At 52.0% G+C, this 24199-nt stretch overlaps 1 protein-coding gene and 1 non-coding gene across 3 annotated transcripts; both read left to right on the plus strand.

Annotated features, from left to right (window-relative positions):
• The first annotated feature begins 2834 nt into the window (after positions 1 to 2834).
• On the plus strand, positions 2835 to 2939 carry LOC131915716 (U6 spliceosomal RNA). The gene has a single exon (XR_009380377.1). It is a non-coding gene; the product is annotated as a U6 spliceosomal RNA (small nuclear RNA).
• Positions 2940 to 4329: 1390 nt separating this feature from the next.
• Mst1r (macrophage stimulating 1 receptor) lies at positions 4330 to 18781 on the plus strand. 2 transcript variants are annotated; one of them, XM_059268609.1, is made up of 20 exons: positions 4330 to 5601; positions 9789 to 9977; positions 10062 to 10190; positions 10370 to 10540; positions 10848 to 11005; positions 11332 to 11497; positions 11589 to 11725; positions 12309 to 12470; positions 12565 to 12658; positions 12801 to 13013; positions 13103 to 13249; positions 13330 to 13495; positions 13647 to 13775; positions 13849 to 14028; positions 14386 to 14466; positions 14643 to 14824; positions 14907 to 15016; positions 15301 to 15466; positions 15991 to 16127; positions 18220 to 18781. In XM_059268609.1, the coding sequence occupies exons 1-20, from the start codon at positions 4369 to 4371 to the stop codon at positions 18476 to 18478; spliced, it is 4209 nt and encodes a 1402-aa protein (XP_059124592.1). In that variant the 5' UTR covers positions 4330 to 4368; the 3' UTR covers positions 18479 to 18781. The 2 variants fall into 2 exon arrangements, with proteins under 2 accessions (XP_059124592.1, XP_059124593.1); XM_059268610.1 differs by lacking the exon at positions 13647 to 13775 and having other exon boundaries at positions 12798 to 13013; positions 13330 to 13499; positions 13802 to 14028.
• Positions 18782 to 24199: the final 5418 nt, after the last annotated feature.

Consider the following 24199-nt stretch of genomic DNA (forward strand, 5'->3'; position numbering starts at 1 on the left):
CTTGTGTTTTGTCATTGGCTCTTTTGTTTGGTTGTTTGGTTTTGAGGTAGGCTCTCTCTATGTAGCCTTGACTGTCAGGAACTCACTATGTAGACCAAGCTGTCTTCAAACTCGGAGATCCGCCTATCTCTGCCTCCTGAGTACTGGGAATAAAGGTGTGTGCCGCCACACCCAGCCCTGCCACTGGTTCTTCTACCCATCCAGTCTCACATGTAGACACAGAATCCTCCTTCCTGGCCCAACACATTCCTTATATATGGGGGCACATGTTCATTTGAGCACCCCTCCTCCCACCCTTTACCAGCATCAGGCTACTCACATGTGGAGTCAGATTCCAGTCTGGGGCCGTTTTGGTTCCATGAAATCCTGCCGTGTGTAAAGGGTTCACAAGCACCCTATTGTTTTTTCCCTTGTCTGCCCCCCATCTTTACCCATACTCAGTCTTCTCTAGTGCCAGCCTGTCCCCAGAAGCATACTTCAAAGGATAGTTCAGGCACCAGCACTCTGGTTAATGGGCTGCTGTAGTTAAGCACAGGCTGAGCTGAGTAAGACAAGTGCAGATTACCTGGGCCAACTTTTGGGTAGGAGCCCTTGCCAAGGGAACCCAGTGTTGAGCATAATCAGATTCAGAGTCCAATCTCCTATAGCCACAGGCCTCTGGGGATAATGCTTATGTCTTCCCATAAAGGGATGTCTGTCTTAGTTCCTGTATCTCAGCCAGCCAGTTCATCATAACAGCCCCCCAAGAATGAGCCAAAGGACGCCCACTTGACCTCTAGGGCCTTTGGAAGTAAATCTGCCTTAAGGTCACTTGATATGCTGGGCTGTCTTCAGTCACCCTCTTCCTCAGCCTGTCCTACATGAAATACTGTGGACACTCAGGAGGCTCAGCAGTAAAGGACTAGTTCCATTCCTTCTGCCGTAAGACCCTGGGGCAACCCAGGGCACAGTGCAGAAGGCCTCCAACTTGCTCATGGGGGTGGGGGGATGGGCAGTCTCCTGGTCCTGCTGCAGCTTAACCATCTCATCAGAGAAGCAAAAGGCCTAACTAAAGAGAGAATTGCTGATAATGTTGTCTTCAGGCTGTCAGACCCCCCTTCATGCAGCCTCTGTAAGTAGGACCACAATTATTTTTGCCACTAAAACCACATCAGAGAACATGGATGAATTAGCATGGGCCATGTTAAGGATGCACCATGACAGTTTTACTTAATTGGAAGCATAATCTTAGTCACTGGTTTCAACCCAGATAGTGTTTGAATTAACACAGCAACAGGCCACCTTCCCATACTCCTACCCTCAGAAGCAGGCTTGGTGTGTACCCTGCACATATGCCCTTGGTCTCTTTCTTTCCTATTTTGTACTTTTTTCCAACTTGCTCCTGACCAGGGCATCAGATCAACCCTTTGGAACCAGGGTGATTCGAAGCCAGACATCCCTGGCTGTTCTGGTCAGCAGTTAGCCCCTAAGTGCTTCTGGTAGCTACTCTAGCACCTGTAGATATCCAGCCTCTCTCTAGTTCAGCATCGGTTCTGCTCAGGGATAGGAAAGGCGGGTCACAGATAAGCGTTGGTACCTAGGACAGTAGGCACCCAGGAGTGTGGGGTTTACCTATTTGGAGGTCATGAATTAGATGACAGGCAAATAAAGGAGGTGTTCCTAATAGAGACACCAACATCTGCAAAGAGAAGAGCCTGGTAGAACTGCTCTGCTGTGAAACTGGCAGAATCCAAATTCTAGGGGTTTTCAACCTCTGGATAAAATACAGTGGGGCGAGGCACTTAAAACTGCAGTCTGGGGGGCTGGAGAGATGGCTCAGAGGTTAAGAGCACTGACTTCTCTTCCAGAGGTCCTGAGTTCAATTCCCAGCAACCACATGGTGGCTCACAGCCATCTGTAGTGAGATCTGGTGCCCTCTTCTGGCCTGCAGTCATACATGCTGTATACATAGTAAATAAATAAATCTTAAAAAAAAAAAAAACAACTGCAGTCTGATGTGGTTACTGTAGTTAGAAAGAAGCCCCTGATTTTAGTAAGGTGATTTCTGGGTTGAGAAGGAGCAGTGTTCAGAAAAGTCTGAGCCCATGGAGGGCAAAGTGGCTGGCATTCCTTTGAGGTAAAATCTCAGAGTAGTTAAGTCCTAAGCCAGCAATAGGCCACACCTAGTAAGTTACCTTAGGAGTGCTTATACTTAACACTGCAGGGCCCCATACCTAGCCTGAAGTTACTGCAGAACCCACAGATGAAAAGTAACAAAGTGGTTCTCCTGTGGACCCAACGGTTGAGAAACAAATTACCCCCAAGGGTGCATTGTGTGTGGAGGGGCAGTCACCATCATGGCCACATGGTGGCAGCAGAGAACCAATTAATGGCTGCTCCCACCTCCAAATGAGTGGGGCCAGGCCATCCAAACAAGCTTGTGAAGTCTTCCTCCCCAGTACCCAGAAATGTCTCACAATCTCTGGAGGCAGGACCACATTCTCAAGAGCCCCTGTCTGGGTGTTGTATAGAAAGTATTTCAGTTTTTCTCTGCATGACTATCTTTAGACATGTTGACTACAGAACACTGGAAGGGTGCCATGGTTTGTGTTGTGTATTTATTCATTTCTGGGCCAGCTCTGCTTGGGAAAAGGAGCACCTTTTATACTGCCTTGGGCATAGTATTCTCTATCCACTAGGTGTGGCTGCTCCATATGCCATTTCCTGTCAGTTACCAGATACTCAAGAACTTCATCCTGGAAGGAGGGGACGTCCTACCCTAGGAATGGCGGAAGAGAGTGAACTGACTGTGTTGGGGTGTGTACAGCCCAGGCTCTTGGTGAGCCATGATATGCATCTGACACAGGCTGGTTTTGAAAGGCCTCCTAACAATACAGCGAAGATTAGCACAGCCCCCGCGCAAGGAGGACACGCACATCTGTGAAACATTCCATATTTTTTGGTGATTTTAAATAGTGGTTTTAAAAGTATTTAGAAAGGCATTCTAGGGTAATAGCATTCCAACTATGAAAGGATGGAGGGGAAAGGAAGCATTCACAAAGGTCAGGTTAGAAAGGGGATGCAGGCAGGAAGGTTTGGACTGGCAGGGGAAGAGTAAAGAGCCCAGGCCAGACTGGATCCTGTTCAGCCCCTTCCCCCAACCCCCTTAGCCTCTGCCACCCTGTGAAGAGCCCTCAGGAGCCCAGGCTCGCCGAGCTAAGGAAGCTGTCAGGCAAAGAATGCCCCTCCCAGCCCCATCACCCCCAGATACTGAGAAAGACCGCTTGCCAAGGGACAGCTGCTGAGGTCCAGGTGAGGGAGATGGAGAAACAGAATGGGGTCCACTCACTCACCCATTCTGGAAAAAGGACTCTGAGTACTAACCAACCAGAACTACATTCTTGTTTCAGAGACTGAGTTCACAAAACAAGTCTCAGAGCAGACCAGAGGTGCCCCAGAAGTCAGAGACCATACTTCTCCCACATCAGGGCACTGGGGGACAGCCATTTACCCCTTCCCTCCTGTCCTAGATTTCCACACACTGAGACCACAGTGACAGGATCAGACTAGAGGGCTAGATCTTCACATAGGTTACCTCTGGCTACTATCCAGCTGGGGGTGGGGCAGATTCCATTAACCCTTATGGCTCTGGGCAGACAGGACAGGGCACAACATACTTTCCTCTGACACTGCTCAAAACAGGCACAGGGGATTATGGTACCCGCCCACAGAAAGTGTGTCCTATAGTGTTCCATTCTGGAGCCCCACACATCACTCTGTCCTCCGTTCCCCACATAGTGAAAACTGGTGTCTGAGAGTGTTCCTGTGAGTGAGGGCCGTGGGGAGAGAAGAACCATATTGTCCTGCACCATTCTCGCCTCAACCAGGTGGGTTGTGGAGGAATCGGATGGTTCAGGAATACTCCTTCCCAGGCCACTCCACTCACACCCACCCGCAGGCCACTGAAAAATACACATCCAAGAGCGGATATAGGAGACAGCCTTCCCTTCTCAGGGTTGGAAAGAGTCAGACAGGGCTGGAAAGAGAGCGGCGCCTTCAACAGGGCTCCGCCCGTAGCCCCGCCCCCAGCCCGGCCGCACCCACGGCCGGAGCCTTCCGACTTTGATCCGAGTAGCTGTGGCGGCAGCGGCAGCTAGAAGAAGCAGCTGGAGCCGCAGGGTCGCACCATTGCCCTGCCCGTGGGTCCACAGCCAGGTGCTCAGACCACAGGGCAGGGAGAAAGGTTGGATTTGCCAAGAACCAGAGCCGGGGTCCGCTGCCCAGGAGCGTTCAGTACTGCTACTTAATGCTGGTCTCAGCTCGGACCTGAGTCTGGTGGGTCAAGCCCTGGACCTTCTGAGATTCCCGAGGGGTCCCAGCTCAGTCTCAATGGGGCTGCTTCTGCTGCTGCTACAGTCCTCTCTACTGCTAATGCTTCTTTTGTGGCCGCCGGCGTCCACCAGCCTGGACTGGCAGTGCCCACGAATACCCTTCTCAGCCTCCCGAGACTTTAATGTAAAGTATGTGGTCCCCAGCTTCTCCGCGGGTGGCCAGGTACAGGCCACGGCAACCTACGAGGACAGCGAAGATGGCAGTGCGGTGTTTGTGGCTACACGCAATCGCCTGCACGTGCTTGGGCCTGATCTGCAGGATAGAGAGAGCCTGACCACCGGCCCTGTCGGGGATCCCGGCTGCCAGACTTGTGCGAGCTGTGGTCCAGGCCCTCATGGACCACCAAATGACACAGACACACTAGTGCTGGTGATAGAGCCGGGTTTGCCGGCCCTGGTCAGCTGTGGCTCAACCCTACAGGGCCGCTGCTTCCTGTATGAGCTGGAGCCTCGGGAGAAAGCCCTGCACTTAGCAGCACCAGCCTGCCTCTTCTCAGCAAACAATAACCATCCCGAGGCCTGCCCGGACTGTGTGGCTAGCCCCCTGGGCACTCGTGTGACTGTGGTGGAGCAGGGCCATGCCTCCTACTTCTATGTGGCATCTTCACTAGACCCAGAGTTGGCCGCTAGCTTTAGCCCACACTCAGTGTCCATCCGGCGCCTTAAGGCCGATGCTTCTGGATTCCAACCAGGTTTTCCTTCGCTGTCTGTGCTGCCCAAGTATCTGGCCTCCTACCCTATTGAATATGTGCACAGCTTCCGCTCAGGAGACTTTGTCTACTTTCTGACCGTGCAACCTACCAGTGTCACAAGCCCTCAGAGTGCCCTGCAGACTCGTGTGGCCCGGCTCAATGCCGTGGAGCCGGAGATAGGCGACTACCGGGAGCTGGTCTTGGACTGTCATTTTGCCCCTAAACGCCGGCGTCGGGGAGTCCCACAGAGCACACAACCCTACCCAGTGCTCCAGGCAGCCCACTCTGCTCCAGTGGATGCCAAACTCGCTGTGGAGCTGAGCGCCTCAGAGGGCCAGGAAGTGCTATTTGGGGTCTTCGTGACTGTCAGGGATGGTAGCTCTGGTATGGGTCCCAACTCTGTTGTATGTGCCTTCCCCATTTACCAGCTGGACGCCCTGATTGAAAAGGGTGTAGAAAGCTGTTGCGACGATTCAACTTCTCCTCGTCCCTGGAGAGACCTCGACTTCTTCCAGACACCCAGTCTTTGTCCTAATCCGGTGAGCAGAAAGAGCAGGCCCTTGACCTGTGAGTACTCTGTGGGGCTGAATACAGGCCATTTCCTTGCTATCACTGACAGGGTCTGGGTGGGAGAAGGCAGGCAGAATGAAGCATTCTCTTCTTCGCAATTCCTAAATTCTGGAGGTAGTTGGGGAAAGCAGACAAATAAAGGCCATACTGAAGCTCATCCCAGCATGAGGCCCATGCCTCTGCCTCGTTTGCTCTGTACCCTTCCTGTCCTCTTGATTTTTTTAAGGTGCTTTCCTTGGCTATGTGAGGAGGGGCTTACATCATAGTTGCCTCTGCCAGCACAACTTTCAAATTCCAGGTCAAATAATAGGCATCTCCTCCAACCTGCCCACCACCCACACCCTCTGGGACACAGAGAAGGATATATACACAAAGGCAAAAACTACATGGGCAGATGCTCATAACCAAAGATTCGCAGCTGCTTACCAACACAGTTTCGCTTCCCTATAAAGGCACTGTGTTGTTCTGCCAGGCAGGGTTGCCAGAAAACCCCCATCCCAACAGGTTCCAGGGAACTTTGGGAGTCTGGGGGCTTCCCAGGGAGCCTGCGTGTTCTGTGATTTACACTAACCCGTTCTCCACGGGGTCATTACAGGAAAATCTGGAACATAGTGGAAAAGCAGTTTCAGCCCAGCGTCTAGAAGCTTCCTGGAAACCTCACCCCAGTCTTGTGCAAGCAGCTATAAGCAATTGAGGATGAGTAAAGGCGTAGGAAGGGCTGGTTGGAACTGGTCCACCCTGGCCTTTCTGTCCCTGTAGTCAAGCCCTGCTCCAGACAGGAGGTCTCACAGCGGCGCATCATGTCAGGGAGCAAGAACAGAAAAAACAAACAGGATATCTTTAAAATGCTACCTTGAGTGCCTAGGAGATGTGAGGCCTGGGTTTGAGGGCCAAAAAATAAAAGTAAAAAGTAAAAACAAAAATGCTTTCTTGAGGACAAAACGAAAGCTAACTCCTTGAAACCATTCAAAAAGTCTCACCAAAGACTACTGAGAGATTAGGGCGAGAAAAAAGGTTGGATGGGGTGCTGGATGAATGGCCTTCTGTCAGCTGGCCCACAGTCACACCCTTGGAGTCTCTGGCCACCCAGTGCCCTTGGCTCAGCTGTGACAGGTTTTTGTTTGTCCCCCCCCCCCCACCTGTTTTGGACATACTAGGAATTGCGGATTGAAGCTGGGGCCTCACACACCTGGTAGTCAAATGCTCTACCATAAGCTGTGTCTCCAGCACCCTCCTCTCTCTTTATACTTTGAATTTTGAAACAGAGTCTCACTAAAGTTACCCAGGCTGGCCTTGAACTCACTGTCTAAACCCAATCAATTCTTGAACTTGTAATCCTCCTGCTTCAGCCTCTGGAGTAGCTAAGGTTATAGGCCTGTGCCACCAGGCCTGGCAGTGGCTGTGATACTCTCGACTGATTGATTTCCAGCTCCCGTTAATGCCCTGGAGGAATTGATTTTACATGTAGTGTTGGGGGAGGAATTCATTTTTCTTTTAGAACTTGAAGGACCAAATCCAGAGCCTCGTGTATGCTAAGCTTCTACCATGGGTTATATCTTCAGCCTCTTTTTGTTTGTTTTTGGTTTTTGAGACAGGATTTGCTATATAGCCAAAGCTGGCCTTGAACACATTGTATAAATAGCTCAGGTTGGCCTTGAATTCAAGATTTTCCTGCCTTCACCTCTCAAATGCTGGTATTAAAAGCATGCACCAGGCCTGGTGAAAATTTCTTTCTTCTTTCTTTTTCTTTCTTTCTTTCTTTCTTCTTTCTTTCTTTCTTTCTTTCTTTCTTTCTTTCTTTCTTTCCTTCTTCCTTTCTTTCTCCAATACTAGAGACTAAACTCACTAGAGACTAAACTCAGGGCCTTGGACATCTTGGGCAAGTGTTCTGTTGCTGAGCAACATCCCTAGCCTTGGACTGGAGATCTTTAACCCTTCCTCCTCACCTGAGTACACGTCGGTTGAGAAACCCTGGGAGTAAGAACTTTTTGTCTGAATCTAGATGAGAAATCAGAACCTCTCCCAACTTAGCTAGAGGGGTCATGACTGCATGGTACCAGGCACCAGGAGAACTAATCTCGGGCCCTGCCTACAGGCGCTAGGTGTGGAGGTCTGCCAGGTCTCTAAAGATATGTAGATCAGTGTTTGTCCAGTGACTTTAAGTATGTCACCACTGTAGCAGCCACTGAGTACTCATAATGGTTGATCTGAAGACTAGTGCCTGCCTACATGGGTTCAGGTAGGGTGTGGAACAGCTATGGGGAATAGGACACCTAAAGCAAGTGTTTTCAGGGCTAGAGACCTTAGTCAATCCTAGGACCCAAATCTAAGACCCTCTAGGGTCTAGAGGCAAACAAATGGGTGTGTTCTTACCTGAGTTAGTGCCTCTGCGCACCAGAGCCACACCTGTCCCTGAGTCATGATGAAAACACCTGGCAAGCTTCTGGCTAGGGCCAGGCCCCTTTCCTCTCAAATGTGACAAAGTCCAGGTCCCCACCCAAACAGGATGTAGAACCAGGTCAGGTGGGGTGTCTAGACTCAACACTGCTTGCTCTTGCCCCTCCCCCTCCCTGGGCCTGCTTATCATCACTGAGGTCCAGGAATGGGTTAACTCTGTGTGAACTGAAACAGGTTCTGAACACCTAAGGCTCTCTCCTGGCCCTTCCTGTTCCTCTACCCCAACCCCAGCATCTTAAATACATACATTGGCTTCCTACTTTCCCAGGACCATTCACAACTCTGTCCTAAGAATTTACACCTCTTAGCTAAGAGCAAGGGAGAGATTTGTGTCTCCCAACCTTTCTTTTTTCTTTTGTTTTTGTTTTTTCCAGACAGGGTTTCTCCGTGTAACAGTCCTGACTGTCCTGGAGCTCCCTTTGAGAAGAGCGAGCATGACTCTAGCAGGCTCAGCTCACCATCTCCCAACTTCTTAGGCTTAATCTGGCATTCAGGTCATGGGCTAGCCTTGTTTTATTTTTGTACCTGAGGGAGGTAACTGAAGGATCTATGGAATCTCAGGGAACCCATGTAGCCAATCTTGGGAAGACAGTTAACCTCAGAATCCAGTCCCCTGCACAGGGAAACTGAAGCCCAGGACTTTTGCTAAGATGTACTTACAAAGGCAGAGTAGAGCCAGCAGGGGGCGAGAGTACTCCGGTTAAGAGTGCCTTGGCTCTTGAGGGTCTGTGAGGCCTTGGATAAATGAATGGATGTGAGGACCAGCTGGGTCTACAAGACTCCATAATTCATCATCAGATCGAACCCAGCAGGATAAGGCAGGGAGTAGTTGAAGGGGACTCCCACATAGCAGGGCTGCCTCCCAGACCCCGGATTAGGCACAAACCACACCTAAACACCTGTTTTCACAGAGAGATCCTTTATTAAGCAGGGAAGAAAAGTTAAAGTGGCTGCTTCCTGACTCAGGCAGAAAACAGCAGCAAATGACCCTGCAGGTGTCATTCTTAAGAAGAGAAAAGGGGAGGTCTGTGTTAGAATGGGCTAGGATGCAGTGGTAAAGGAGGCAGGGGATGAGGGAGAAGGGGAAGGGAACAAGGGAAAAGTGACAGGGGTATTAGCCCCAGAAGGACAAAGGACTGTCTCTGGATAGAGAGGAGACAGACGTGGCACATAGGCAAATGCCAGTTTTTAAAGGTAAAGGGGGAACCCACATGTTAGGATGAAGTGTTTAATTTTAATTGGGCATGTTCATTAGGTGAATCAAAGGGGGCTTTTGATTGCTGTACTTTAACACTCGATAGCTGGACCTTGGTAGTCAGCCTCAAGAGGAGGAAGTGGCCAAATAGGGGAATAGATCTTGATGGCTAGCTTCAGGAATGTAATCTAATGGTTTTTAGCAAGGCAGAGGAAATGGGAGAGAAGGGGAAGGCCTGTCAGAGCTGTACTCGCTACTTTCAAACTGGCCAGAGTCCCTTCAGTAGGGATCTGGCTCCCTAGACTGGGCCTCCTCTTTTCCCTGCCCTTGCTATCTCCAGAGCCTGTGAGCATGGCAGTAGGAGGTAAGGGGCAGGCTCTGGGCCTCCTCTAGTCAAACAAGGTGAGGGATAGTAGCTTGGAGCGGCTGTAATCCCTGACAAAAGCCCTGGAGTCAGTGCACAGTCCTGAACCCTGACTCTTTCCCTTGCCTGGATTTCCCCAGCCAGGTGTAGAGGGCCCCAGCCCCAGCTTCCGCTGCCACTACTTCCCTTTGCTGTCCAGCAACGCCTTCCTACGTGTGGACCTATTCAATGGACTGTTAGGATCCGTGAAGGTCACTGCGCTGCACGTGACACGCCTTGGCAACGTTACGGTGGCCCACATGGGCACTGCAGACGGGCGTATCCTACAGGTAGGTCCTTTAATCCACCCTCATCTGTTTTTGCATTCCTGTCCCCTGTCCCCTGCTATTTTTCTCATAGTTGACCTATGACAGGTGGAGATAGCCAGATCATTCAGCTACTTGCTGTATGTGTCCAACTTCTCCCTGGGCAGCAGCGGGCGACCTATTCACCGGGACGTCAGTCGCCTTGGGAATGACCTACTCTTTGCCTCTGGGGACCAGGTGAGGTGTGCCGGATCAGAACTTGGGGTTCAGGTGGTGGTATCACAGCCTGTCTGTCAAACCCAGAGAGGCATTGATATGCAGACCTTACCTCTCTAATCTATAAAGGGACCAGCAGGGTCGATGGGGCCCAGTTCCCACCCTTAACCATCCCTGAGTCACCTGTTCGTCACCCCAAGGTCTTCAAGGTGCCCATCCAGGGCCCCGGCTGCCGACACTTTCTCACCTGTTGGCGCTGCCTAAGAGCACAGCGTTTCATGGGATGTGGCTGGTGTGGGGACCGGTGTGGCCGGCAAAAGGAGTGTCCTGGCTCCTGGCAACAGGACCACTGTCCACCTGAGATCACTGAGGTACAGCTTCCCCCAGCAGGGCTCAGGTAACAGAGGGTCAAGCAGGGTGTGTGTGAGGGGTGTCAAAAAATTCTGATCACAATCTTCCTTGCTCTGAAATGCCCATAAGGAAGGTGTTCTTGTCAGAGGGGATGGCACACAGAAAGACTTTGGAGGCAGGAAAAAAGTCTAAATGAGGACTAGCATGTGACCTAGAATGGCGGAGTGTGAGATAGGCAAGAGGTATAGCAGGGGACTCTGGGGGAAGCAGGAGGGGCTGAGTGAGTCCAACCCCACACAAAAACGTGGGCTGTTCTCTCCACTTCAGTTTTATCCTCACAGTGGACCTCTAAGGGGCAGTACAAGGCTCACCTTATGTGGCTCCAACTTCTACCTGCGTCCTGATGTGGTACCTGAGGGAACACACCAGATCGCCGTGGGCCAAAGTCCCTGCCGACTGCTGCCTAAGGACTCTTCAAGCCGTAGGTATAGCATGGCCCCTGCCTTCCCTATCCCTGATTGAGAGTGACCAAGCAGGCCCTCATTGTGAGACCATGTTCTGTGAAGGGCAGGGACAAGCTATATTGGCTTCTTGTGTCTAATATGTCTGTGGCCCATTTTTGAGCCTGCATGCGCCCTATTTGTCTGTTTAGTTATGGGACCCTGTCCCACGCAATCCTGTCTGCTGTCAGAAAAAGGCGTGGGTGTAGATGTCATTCTTAGGTTCAATAAGCCTCGTGACTTGTGGCAGGCGTACAGCCAGCCCTGTGTGATTCCTGACTGACCTCAGGGTTCCCTTCCTGGTGCCCCAGGCCAGAGTTCCACAAAGCGTTTGTAGAGGAACTTGAATGTGAGCTGGAACCTCTAGTCACCCAGGCAGCAGGGACTACAAATGTGAGCCTTCTCATCGCTAACACACCAGCAGGCAAGCACTTCCGGGTGGAAGGCAGCTCTGTTCGGCAAGGCTTCTCTTTCGTGGTGAGGCTACACTGCTCGGTCTTTGCCCTTGGTCCGTGGGTGGTACAGAGGGATGGACTTGGAATGAAAGGTTCCATTTCCATATTCTTAGGAACCACTGCTGACATCAATAAAACCTGACTTTGGCCCACGGGCTGGGGGTACTTATCTCACCCTCGAAGGCCAGAGCCTGTCTGTAGGCACCAGCCGAGCTGTGCTGGTCAATGGAACTCAGTGCCAGTTGGAACAGTAAGTGTTATCAGGCAAAATTATGGGAGGCCACAGGACCCTGCCCCTGTGAGACTCCAGCTTGTATCTGCATCCTGAGTTGGCCTGATATCTGAGGGAACCTAACAGGTTCCTCCAGGCTGCTGCCTAAGGTCTCCTCAAGCCTCAGGTACAACGTAGTCCCTGCCTTCCCTATCCCCGATGGGGACAACCAAGCAGCCTCTTACTTGTAAGACCCTTTCTTCTGTTCCCACCCAGGGAGCCGCACTAGTGGGTACCTAGATACTGCCAGTGTGGAGAAAAGAGGGCTCAGTCACAAGGTCAATGTAGGGATCAGTTCCAAGAAGGAGCTGCTGTTCCTTCCAACCCAGAGAAAAGAGAGCCCACCACAGAGGCCACTGTCTCCAGTCAAGGGTACAGGAACTTGTTCCCGTCCCTGTCTTCTTGGAGGTCTTACTGAGAGCATCCTATCTCCAGACTCGTGGAGTATGGATGGGTGGGAAAACCAACCGATAGGGGAAATAGGAGGGATTACTAAACCCCGGAGGAGGTAAGCTTCTCATCACAAGAAGGTGCCCCTGTGCCCAATCTCTCCTTCCTGCAGGGTCAGTGAGGAACAGATTTTATGTGTCACACCTCCTGGAGCTGGCACAGCCAGGGTCCCCGTTCAACTGCAGATTGGAGGTGCAGAGGTGCCTGGCTCCTGGACCTTTCACTACAAGGAAGACCCCATCATGTTGGACATCACCCCCAACTGTGGTTACAGGTAAGTGCCACCTCCTTGACTACTTTGGCCTCCAAGAAATGAGAGAACCAGCTCCCTAAGTCCTCTGAACCCACCACCCTTCCCTTCTCCACAGTGGCTCCCATGTCACGATCCATGGCCAGCATCTGGCTTCAGTATGGCACCTAGCGCTATTATTCCATGATGGACAAAGAACAGTGCAGAACAGGGTGAGTAGAGCAGGTGGTGGCCAGGAGGGAGGAAGGCTGGACCAGTCCCCTGATATCCAACTTCACCTCACACTGGGCTGAGGAGCCTGGAGCAGTCAGGGCTGGGCCATTTGCCTCACTACTTTCACGTGGGTCTCAGCAGTGTGCAGGGCCGTTTCTGGAACAGCAGCGTCAATGCCGCCTGCCTGAATATGTGGTCCGAAACCCTCAGGGGTGGGCAACCGGGAATCTGAGCGCCTGGGGGGACGGAGCAGCTGGCTTCACACTGCCTGGTTTTCGCTTCCTGCCCCCACCCAGTCTGCCCAGAGCTGGCCTAGCCCCACTGAAGCCTGAAGAGCATTCAGTTAAGTTCGAGGTAGGTATAAGGGGTAGGGTAGGGTAGGGAGGGACGGTGGCGATTCAGAGAGTCCAGCCTCTGGCTGACCCTCATGACTGTCTCTGCAGTATATTGGGCTTGGCGCTGTGGCAGACTGCGTGAGTGTGAACGTGACCGTGGGTGGTGAGATCTGCCAACACGAGCTTCGGGGGGATGTGGTGGTCTGCCCCCTGTCCCCCTCCCTGCAACTTGGCAAGGATGGTGTCCCATTGCAGGTAGGTGACACAGCTGGCCCTCGCAAGAAACCATGAGCGGAGGGTCTGCAGTCTGGGCTGAAACCGCCATCTGCTTTCAGGTCTGTGTAGGTGGTGGGTGTCACACCCTGGGCCAAGTGGTTCGGTCAGGCCCAGGCAGGGCCTCCCAGAATACACTCCTTATTGCTCTGCTGGTCTTGATCCTGCTTGTGGCTGCCCTGGCCATTGCCCTTGTCTTCAACTCCCAGAGACGGAAAAAGCAGCTAGGTGAGCCCCCTACACTCGTCTAGACTCAGCCTGCACCTCCAAACAGTAGCATCTGCAATCCCCAGAACTTGGGGGTCTCCCACACTTCCTCAGTGGGACTTGGTCCTCAGGAGCTTGGAGAGGCTCACCACCAGGGGCTGTCTTTCCACAGTCCTTGTTCCCAACCTAGATGACCTGTCATCCCTGGATCGGTCTCCCAGAGACATGTCCCTGTCTGCATTCTACTCTGGCTCTGACTACAGAGGAAATGGCCGCGGTGAGATGGTGGGAGGCACTGGAAGCCAGGGCTTGCCCCTCCCCCGCAAGCTCTCACTCCCTCTCCCCAACAACACTCTCTGACATTGATGATACAGCTTCCAGACCTCTGAGCCGTGAAGAATCTTCAGATAGTGGGGATGGGACAAGTGTCCCACTGCTGCGGACAGTGTCTATCCGGCTCAAGGATCTGGACAAGACGCTCCTGGCTGAGGTCAAGGATGTACTGATTCCCCATGAACGAGTGGTCATCCATAGTGACCAAGTCATTGGCAAAGGTGTGGGGGATGGATTGGGAGGTGGGGCAGGGGCAGAGGAGGAGTCTTGAGATTGACATGTGTTGGAGGGACAGTTGGAGTAGACTCTGCCTTGGCCTTCTCACTAACTTGTGTGACCTTGAGGCTACTACTTAACTTCCGAGCCTCCATGGGGTCATCTTTGGCGACTTTAATCTTCAACGACTGCTGGTATGGATGAGTGGGCATGGGAGGACTGTAAATGGTTCCACCACTGTGTGGCTGCTGCTTGTTTTTTATGTCACACTGGCCAGCTTGGGGCTCCAAGGTTGCTAGTTATAGAGGGCATGCCGTGAGTCTCGACGCTAAGGTCCCTCTTTACCATCTTGTTCTTTCTAGGCCACTTTGGTGTTGTCTACCACGGAGAATATACAGACGAGGCACAGAATCAAATCCACTGTGCCATTAAGTCTTTGAGTCGTAAGTGACGCACAGGCTGGGTGGGTAGAAGGGTGACCTCGGGGCTGAGAGGTCCTTTGTTCCTGCTGTGCTGCCGCTTTACCAAGTGAACCCAGAGAGGAACCTTCCCCGACAGTCTCCATCTGACCCTTGTAAAGGGCCTCCATGCCCTCGGCCTGACCTGTGCTACTCCACAGGCATCACAGAGGTCCAGGAGGTGGAGGCTCTCCTGCGGGAGGGCCTGCTCATGCGTGGCCTACATCACTCAAACATTCTGGCTCTCATCGGTATCATGCTGCCCCCAGAGGGGCTTCCCCGGGTGCTGCTGCCCTATATGCGCCATGGAGACCTGCTTCGTTTCATTCGCTCCCCTCAGAGGGTCAGTGCTCTGCCATCCGGGGTGGGAGGTGTCAGCCAGCACCCACCTCTGCCTATGCTCACCTGTCTCCTCACGCCTTCAGAACCCCACTGTGAAGGACCTCATCAGCTTTGGCCTGCAGGTAGCCTGTGGCATGGAGTACCTGGCAGAGCAGAAGTTTGTGCACAGGGACCTGGCTGCTAGGAACTGCATGTGAGTGGCCGAGTAGCTGGGGTGGAACAGAGGGACAGGTTATGGGGATATGCAGCTGCTAAAGGTCACCTTAGGAGAAGACCCCATCCGCCCTTTGCTCTCTAGCCCTAGGCATTTTTCTGTCTGCCTGGTAGAGGGCTAGACAGTGTGGTTCTTGAGTCCTTTGAAGGGCTTGGGACAGGTGGGCTCAAGACCTGGTGGGAGTCAGTTCTTAGGCAAGTGCTCTGCCACTGAGCTACAGTCCCAGCCGAACATAAGTTCTATGTGTGAGTCCCTCTTCACAGGCTGGACGAGTCATTCACAGTCAAGGTGGCTGACTTCGGTCTGGCACGTGACATCCTAGACAAGGAATACTACAGTGTTCGACAACAGCGCCATGCTCGCCTGCCTGTCAAGTGGATGGCCCTGGAGAGCCTTCAGACCTACCGGTTCACCACCAAGTCTGATGTGGTAAGGCACCCTCTGCTCCAGGTCCCCTTGATCTCCATGCCTTAGAGTATTTGGCCTCGCTTCTGCATAATCTGAGCTCAGACACTCCCCAGGCTAGGCAAACCCCGTAGCTCATTTGTTGTGGGCAAATGTGAAATGGAATCCGGGATCTGCCAGGGCAAAAGAAGTCTGTGAATTCTTTCATTCCTTATGAACTGTCCAGGGCTTGTAACTCTGAAGTTGTGGGAGACAGAGGGAAGAAATGTGTACTGTATTAAGGTGTGAGCTCTGGATAGAGGTGGGGTCCTTGTGGGAGACAGAGGGAAGAAATGTGTACTGTATTAAGGCATGAGCTCTGTACAGAGGTGGGGTCCTTGTGGGAGACAGAGGGAAGAAATATGTACTGTATTAAGGTGTGAGCTCTGGACAGAGGTGGGGTCCTTCATTTCCAGGGAAGGACTCTGAGAGACAGAGGATCTGGAGGACCCACTTGCCCGCAGACTTGGGGTGATAGTTGAGTCAGTCTCCTCACCTTTTTCCAACAGTGGTCATTTGGTGTGTTGCTGTGGGAACTGCTAACACGAGGTGCCCCACCGTACCCCCATATCAACCCTTTTGACCTCACTGACTTCCTGGCTCAGGGCCGTCGCCTGCCTCAGCCTGAGTATTGTCCCAATTCACTGTGAGTATGGAAAGGGGGCTGGGGGGGGGGGGGCAGGGCTGGGCTCCAGAGACAAGGAAGCGGCAAGAGACCAAGCTCCTGTCGGGCTTTTTGTCTGACCCTTTGGTTGACCAGGAAAGGGAGCCTCTCTAGGACTCAGTTTACTTATCTGTGTACTGGTCCCACCCCCATGCAAGGAAGGACTCTGAGAGGCCCTCACAGTTGCTATGGTAACAGCATTCCAACTCAGAGTCTGGGTTGAGGCCAGTGGTTTGGTTTCCCATATCTCTTTCCCCACCCCACTCCTGCAAAGGGGCTGTTTTCCATCTCTGCCACTCACTCAGCCTCAAAGAAAGGTTTCGTTAGCTCCCACACCAGTCCCTCTGCTCTCTCCATCAGGGCTTTTTCACCGCATGTAGTTCAGGGTTTTTCATTCCCAAGGGATGGCGATGGCTGTGTCATCAGAGCCCGTGGGGTAGGTTTGGCTCCCTAATCAGCAGGCATACCTCGGCTGTGCTCAGGTCTGCACGCTTGGAACAGGCAGAACCAGGTCACAGGTAGAGCTGTGGATGACTCCTGTCCCAGGCTGTGCTCCAGAAAGAGTGTGAGTAGTTCTCAGAGCTCTCCCCATCTTGGCCTTGACCTTTCTGTTATCTGTTTTAGTAATGAATACAGTGTGAAGTAAGGGAAATTAACGTTACTGCCTGCCTGTATCTAAGACAGGCTCTCGGGACCGAGTAAGGTGGAGAGTTCTATGTGGGGGGCTTTAGTGTAGGTTTGGGGAGACAAAAGAGACAAGGCTTGTCCGAAGGAGAGGGTGGCTATGACAAGCATGGGAAGATGGAAGCTTCTACAGCACTGTGGGAGCTGGGCTTCAGAAATTTTCAGAAATTGAGACCAAGGGGCCGGGTCTCTGTCCCAGGCATTAGTCACTGTCACAGCTGTCCCTGGTGAGCAGACGTGAGATTGGAAAACATGTTTCCCTTCTGCCTAGAGAAGGCTTAAGCTAAGAGCCATCAACAGGTAACACTCTCAGTCAGCGAAAAACTAAAGGGGATCTAAGTGGCACACGGCAGAGTGCACTCAGTAGGGAGAGTTCCTTTTCCTTGCTGGGCTCCGTTTCGCTCATCTGTAAAGTGGTATTATAGCAACATGCCCCTCAGAGAGTCTGAAACACTTAGACTATAATTTAAGGCAGGATGCCATCCCTACGATGACAAGGCATCTCTAAGATCCAGCAGGCCAACCCACAGAACCTCAGCTTCAGAACCACTGTGCCACTAGAGCTACTCCAGATGCTTCTCTTTCAGGCTCCATTGAACTTTCTGGGACTTCTTTGCTGCAGAGGTTTTTGTTGTTCTTTTTTTTTTTTTAAATGAGGTTTTATTTATTTATTTATTTATTTATTTATTTATTTATTTATTTGAGACTGGGTCTCTGTAGCCCAGGCTAACCTTGAATGCAGGCTGATTCTCCTGCTTCAGCCTTCCAAATTCTGGGATTAAAGGCATGTTTCACTGTGCCTGGGTGTGTTTGTTGGTTTGTTTTTGAGACAGGATATCACTATGTATCTCTGGCTATCCTAGAACTCACTATGTAGACCAGGCTGGCCTAGAACCATTTCTGTAGCTAAAGTTGATCTTGAACTCCTGATCTTCCTCCCTCTACCTCCCAGCACTGCTGGAATTACAGGTGTGTGTCACCATGCCCAACTCTCTCTGCAGGGTTTAATCCTCACTTTATATCTCATCTGGAAAAGGTGTAATGATCCTATTCACTTGTGAGCCTATTAGCCATGTGCTGAGGATTTCACAACTGTCTTTTTACCCTGTGCCCCTAATGCTGTGGTCAGAAGAAGCCATCTAGGCACAGAAAAGTTAGAGAACACACCTAAGATCACACAGAGAAGGCCCCAGGGCATCGTCGTTGAAAACTCTTTACTGCTGATGCATCTGGACCTCTGCCAGGCATCTCAGGGATGAGAAGAGCCAGCGCTGTCCTGATGGGCTCTAGGTCCTGTCACATATCTTCATCTCTATTTGTCCAACAGGGATTGGGCTGCAGAACCCCTGGGTAGGAGGACACCCTCTACCTGATATCCCTCTTTTTACAGGTACCAGGTGATGCTGCAGTGCTGGGAGGCTGACCCAGCAGCGCGACCCACCTTCAGAACCCTAGTGATGGAAGTAGAGCAGGTAGTGAGCTCTTTGCTTGGGGACCACTACGTGCGGCTGTCCCCAGCTTATGTGAACTTAGGTCCCAGCGCCTTGGATGATGTGAATGTGCTTCCAGAGCAGCCACAGTCCTCGCCAAAGCATCACAGGAGCACATCAAGGCCCCGGCCTCTCTCAGAGCCTCCTCTGCCCACTTGACCTAAGCCCTCAGTAGACCAAGGGGACTATATCTGTTAAGTGGCCTTGAGCTAACCCCAACCTGCCTCTGGGCTATGACAAGCTGAAGGGCATTGAACCTCCACCCTTTAACTTTTTGAAGCTACTGGAGGTAGGAAACAGCACATTTAAGCCCCTCACTCCAGCATGAGCCAGTGAGGGGGATTCTTTTGTAGCATGTATTTATGGAATGCTTGTTTTATACCCTGTCTGCTGAGCACAGAAGACTCAGCAATGATCATGCAGATACCACAGTGTAAACCACTAAAAAATAAATGAATATTCAAGCACAGATTATGGTATATGCTGTGAAAGAAAGAAGGCACATTGAGGGAATGGAGGATTGCTTTGGAGAGGTGAGAGAAGGCTCCCAGGAGGTGATATCTTTGCCAAAGCTCTTTCAGGTGAGGATAGACTATTAGAAGCTGAACTCGGTTAAGAGATTTTGGGCAGAGTAACTAGCATGTGCAAAGGCCCTGTGGTGCTGAGTCCGCTAGAAGGCTCCAGAGAACAGGGAGGGTAAACATGCCCATATCCAATTACAGGGCCTTGTGGACTCTTGGATGAACCAAGGGGGTAGGTTGAGTGTCCAAGCATGCAACAGCCAAGATGGTCTCTTCCAGGGCTCCAACTAGCTACCCCACCGTTCCTCCCTCAGCAGTGCTTCTAGGCCCCCTATGTAGTGCACATCCATGTACACTAATGTCACGGTACGTGGACTTGTCTGCCTCCTACCCTTGCCAGCCTTGCATCTGCAACCTTGAGAGGGAAGACCTCTCAGAGAGGCATCAGCTCTAACTTGCAAGGAGCCAACTTCGAAGGACCAATTTCCCCAGCTATTTATACCCTCAAGGACACTACAGCAGAGCTTCTGAGGGGTGTGTTCCTCTCTGGAGGAGAAGTTAACCCCACCTCCTACCTCTGCCCTCTGCTCGGACTGCTGAAGGGGCCTTGTTTTTGGTGTTAGGAGCTGGAGTGCAGGGGAGCCCGGGCCCCAGATAGAGATCTCAATATTAACTCTCCCTTGAATAAGCTCCCCCTGGGCTCCTCCACTCCTCTGGTTGGATGACTCCTAGGTCTGTAAGAAGGGAAAGCTCCCTTCCTGTGAGTACCTTAGAAATGCTGTCACAGTGGGACCCAAGATTTGGAGGCAGAGCTCTTTCCTAAATGAGGTCTCTTTGAGACTGCGGCCATCCAGATGTTTTCTACCCATGTTGCTACCTGCCCTGGCTGGCATCTTGGGCTAGAAAGAAGGTCTAGGGATCCAAAGGTCCCTAAGGACATGTGTTTAAAGTATAAAAGGGACCCTTCAGCTGGGAAACGGGTGTAAAGGTGAGGGTCCTGGGAGCAGAAGGCAGGGGAAACTGCCCACTTCCGGCACCCCTGCTACATCTCAGCCCAGGCACAGAGGAAGCTGTGGCCTTGCAGACCTAGTCATGGACTGCTTGGCTATATGTAACTGAAGACGGAACAGCTGTGTTGTTCCTGATCCTGGAGAGAGGTAATGGAGTTTCCTGAGGCACCCTCACAGCTGTGGCACCTGTACCTTCTGGGAGGGGTTTACATCCCCCCAACTTGTAGTCTTTATCTCCTAACCTCATCCCAAAGGGAGCACCCAAGAGTTCTAAGCCATACATTGAGGTGATGTGAAGAGTTTATTCCCCACGGCTCATCTGCTCACTAGAAAGATCAGAAAGGAAGGTGACTCTGGACAGAGGGGACCTTAGCATAGAAAAGGGTCCCAAAGAAGGGAGCAGCGAGAGGCAGAGCTACAGGGGTATCAGGTTTCCTATGTCGCTAGAATGCAGGATTTGGGGTCTGATTGTCACTTGGGGATACTTTAGGCAAGCACTTATATCCTGCTGATAGACCCTGTTAAGCCAGAAAACCCCCAATTTGAAGGGTAAAATAAATTCTTTGGGCAGTGACCCCACTAACATGAAATTCCTAGGCCAAAGGCCTCCAGGGTCAGAATTACCCAGAAAGGAGCTCCAGTTAAGCAGGTACCTGAAGTACTGGATTGCACCCCACACACATTCAACAGCTCCCAAGCTCTGAGCTCCGTTTTCAATCATCTGATAGTCCCAAGTCCATCTAGGCTCCAGATTCTAGGGTGTCAGGAGTTGGAATTGTTTTAGGATTTCAAAATGGTGACTGAGCTGGGGTGGGGGGTGTGGCATATAGGGGGGCTCTAGGTTCCCAGATAGGTTGGGCATACTAGGTTTCTGAATGGCCTTTTTGGCTGAGGGAGGCTGGTCTACCTCTCTTCTAGTGTGTGTGTGTGCGTGTGCGTGTGCGTGTGCGTGTGCGTGCGCGTGCGTGTGTGTGTGCGTGTGCGTGTGCGTGTGTGTGTGTGTGTGTGTGTGTATGTGTGTATGGTGGTGTGTGTATGGTGGCTGGGAGATTGCTCAGGTACAGTGAATGGCTAATGGTTCAGCCTCATTAACAGCCTTGCTAGGCCTAAGCCTCCAAGGTTAGAATAGTGTGATTGTAGTTTTCTTCCGGGACTCTGGAGTCTACCCTTCCCACTAAGAGCTGTGGACGGCAAGTTGCTAACCTTTCAAGTCAGGCATGATGGTACACACCTGTAATCCTAGCACTTGGGAGGTGGAGGCAAGAGGGTCAAGAATTCAAGGGTAACCTTGGCTACATAATAAGCCCCAGACCAGCTTGGGTTCCATGAGAGCCTGTTCCAAACAAACGTGTCTTGTCTCCTTCCGGGACAACCAAGTGGGGCCGAGGGGCGAGGAAATGCCAATAAAGACTAAGGGAAGCCATGGTGGGAGCTGGGACTGAGGAAGCAGGGATGACTCACAGCCTCCTGACTGCCCACTGGTGTCACTGTCGTCTCGCACCTGGAAGGCATGCAGTGAGTAGACTGACCTGCTTTGATGGGGAGCCAGAGTCTGGCCTGAGATCCCCAATATGCTTTGTCCCACCCGTGCTCCATTGGACCTCAGGGGATCCGGCCTGTGGCGATTCCTATTTCGAGTTCAGTTGGTAGGAACTGAGAAAAGTTACTGACTCGTTAAAGGGGTTCAGCATGGGCACCGGGGGAGTGACCAATGAGTGCCAATGCTCTCAATGTTGAAGAGACCCTCACCTCTCCCCTCTGCTTCCCTTCAGTTGGCTTAGCGGTTTGTACATGCTTGTGGCCGGTTGTGGATCTAGGGTCCAGTAGAGAAGTAGCTGATAACAAATAGCACAGGATTCAATTAACTTTGAAGCTGGCACTCCCTTTCCCGTGCTACAAGTTCCTCCAGGGATGTTGCTGTTCCTCCAGGGATGTTGCTGTGCCTTGGAGAATTGGAGGCCTCAAGGGAGTTGGCTCCATCCCCGGGCTCAATGTGCTAGTGTCAGCCACACATGAATAAGTTTTGCTGACCTGTTCTGTCAAGTCAAGAAGCCCCCTTCTCAAGGGGGAAAAATGAATACCCGGGGCAGTTCCAGTCACCCTGTCAACTGGGTGCTCTGGTCTCTTTAGCTCATCATTTTCTCCCCACAATCTGGGTCTTATCGGGTCCCTGGTTCTCCTCACATCCTCTCTGCAGGCTTAGTTGGCGATCCCTGCGCTGTAGCCATGAAACCATGTGTGCTTCTGGCAGGATTTTTTCACCCCTTACTTAGCTGGCTTCTGGATGGGGGTCTGCTCCCAGTAGAGGCAAGGAGCAGCCAGCTGTGAGCAGTACCCAGGGTGGCTGTACCATTGCCCTCCCTCTGGCTGAGGAGGCTGGCTATCTTTCACGCAGAGTTACGTAAGCTTGAGTCAATTGGGGCTCAGAGCGGTTCATTGTGGGCTATTTTTAAGCTGCAACACATCACAGCAGAGGGGTCACTGCACCAGCGGCTTGCAGGGAAGGTTGTTTAAACATCTGTTATTTAAATTTCTCTGTGCCTAGAGCTCAGAAGCCATATCCTCCCAGAGCTAGTGGCTTCTGCCTTCCACATCCCAGATTAGGAGTGGATTATCTCACCTCACCCTCTCTAAATTGCCTGAGGCTGGGGTTCTTGTCTCTGGCTGTCTTCCTCTGGGGTTGTGCAGGTGGGACAGGGATCAGGAGATGCCAACTCCTTCACAGACTGGCCTTGTCTCCATGGAATGGGTGAACCTTGGCCAGGATAAACTGCGGGGCTGCCAAGGGTCTAGGGCTTTGGGGTCTCTCTCATTGCTCTGGAGGGTGGCGGGGGGAGGGGCAGGCAAACAACTAGGAAATGGAGGCCCCTCTCAATTTCCCATCAGCATCAAGAGAGGGTTGGTTCACAAGAACCTATGGGGTCTTTTCAGAAGCCTTCCTTTGTCTGGGCTCTGCTAGATGGAACGCCCTCCCGACACAGATCTAATACTACGGATCTGCAGCCTTGGGAGCGCTTAAGCTGATGTACAAGGCCCCAAGACAAAGCCCCAGGGAAATAAGCCTCAGTTTCTGATCCGCTGCTCAGCGTAGGACCGCACTGAAGGAGCCCTCTGATCTTAAGTTTTCTAAGATGTCTGGAGCATTCCCGGGGCCCAGAGTGTTGAAGGCAGGTGTACTGGAAGATTGCAAAAGCAGGATTTCACAGAGCTAGCTGCTCCTTAAGAATACAAGGGCGCCCGAAATAGGGTCTGTGTTGGACAAGCAGGCCAGGCTGACCTAGGGGTTGAAGAACTGGTAGACCATAAGTAACCTCCCTTCTTCCCTTGATGCCCTTTCTGTCACTTCCACATTCCCTAGGGCCTGTTAGGTGACAGGACCTCAGCTGACCCGTAGGGGACAACATTTTCTCCCAAGGTGACTGGATCTTCTCCTCAAGGTTGGGGTCTTCCACAGTGCTTGTTGGGAAGGTTAAGATGAAGTATAAGAGGGAAGGCCAAGCTGGGCATTTGCCTTCACAGGGGAGACACATCGACTTCACCCTCAAACTGAATTGCTCGACTTCTCCTAACCACCCCTTCTACCCCACCCTCCCAGGCCCTCAGCCTGGGGAATGGGCTTAGCCTGGGGGAGGGGATTTTTAGGTTACCATGGCAACACATTGGCCCTCCTCACTTCCCAGAATCAGAAATAGAATTGGACGCCCTTCTTCCTGGAGAGAGACTATTTAAAAAACAAGTGGGGGGGGGCACAGGGGCACTATCCCCAAGAGCCAAGCAAAAGGGGCCTAGACTGGAAGCTTCTTCACCCTGCCTCCTCAGTTGGATGAGATAGGAATGGGCCTCAGCCGGTCAAGAATTCTAACGACAGAGGGCATTAGCCTGGCCACACAGGGTGCAGCTGGGCCACATTCAGTACCGTCGAGTTCCTAGGAGGGTACTGGGTTAGTATCCCCCACAGAGAACATAACCTTTCCCAGGCCTTGAGCTACTTGCTAAGTTACCAGAGGGAGCAGGTACAAGAGAGACACAGCTTTAAGTGTGGGGCTTGGGGCTGCAGCTCCCTCCCCAAAGGGAGGCCCGTTGGTTGGCTCTCTTCCAGCAGGGCTCAGTACTGCGTGGCCTTGGAGTGGCACCCAGTAGTAGCACCCTGTGTTCCTCCAATATGGGTCCGGAGTCAGGGAGCCTAGCTTCCGAGTCTGACTCAACTCCACGACTGCTTTCTGCCACGGTCTCCTCATCTGTAATACAGACGCTGTTGCACCCTGCTTGTCGAATTGCTGTCAGGCTGCGTCCCATGTGTCCCACACAGAGGAAGAGTGGGATCCACACCAGTCACTGTTATCATAGCT

Source organism: Peromyscus eremicus, chromosome 7 (assembly GCF_949786415.1).
Source record: "Peromyscus eremicus chromosome 7, PerEre_H2_v1, whole genome shotgun sequence".
NCBI lineage: Eukaryota > Metazoa > Chordata > Mammalia > Rodentia > Cricetidae > Peromyscus > Peromyscus eremicus.

Excerpts from the sequence above, each read along its gene's own strand:
- Mst1r (XM_059268609.1), top strand. The coding sequence starts at position 4,369 with ATGGGGCTGCTTCTGCTGCTGCTACAGTCCTCTCTACTGCTAATGCTT. Across the intron at positions 12,659-12,800 it reads AAAGAACAGTGCAGAACAGG|TGTGCAGGGCCGTTTCTGGA; the intron begins GTGAGTAGAGCA and ends GGGTCTCAGCAG. Across the intron at positions 13,496-13,646 it reads GAGACGGAAAAAGCAGCTAG|TCCTTGTTCCCAACCTAGAT; the intron begins GTGAGCCCCCTA and ends GTCTTTCCACAG.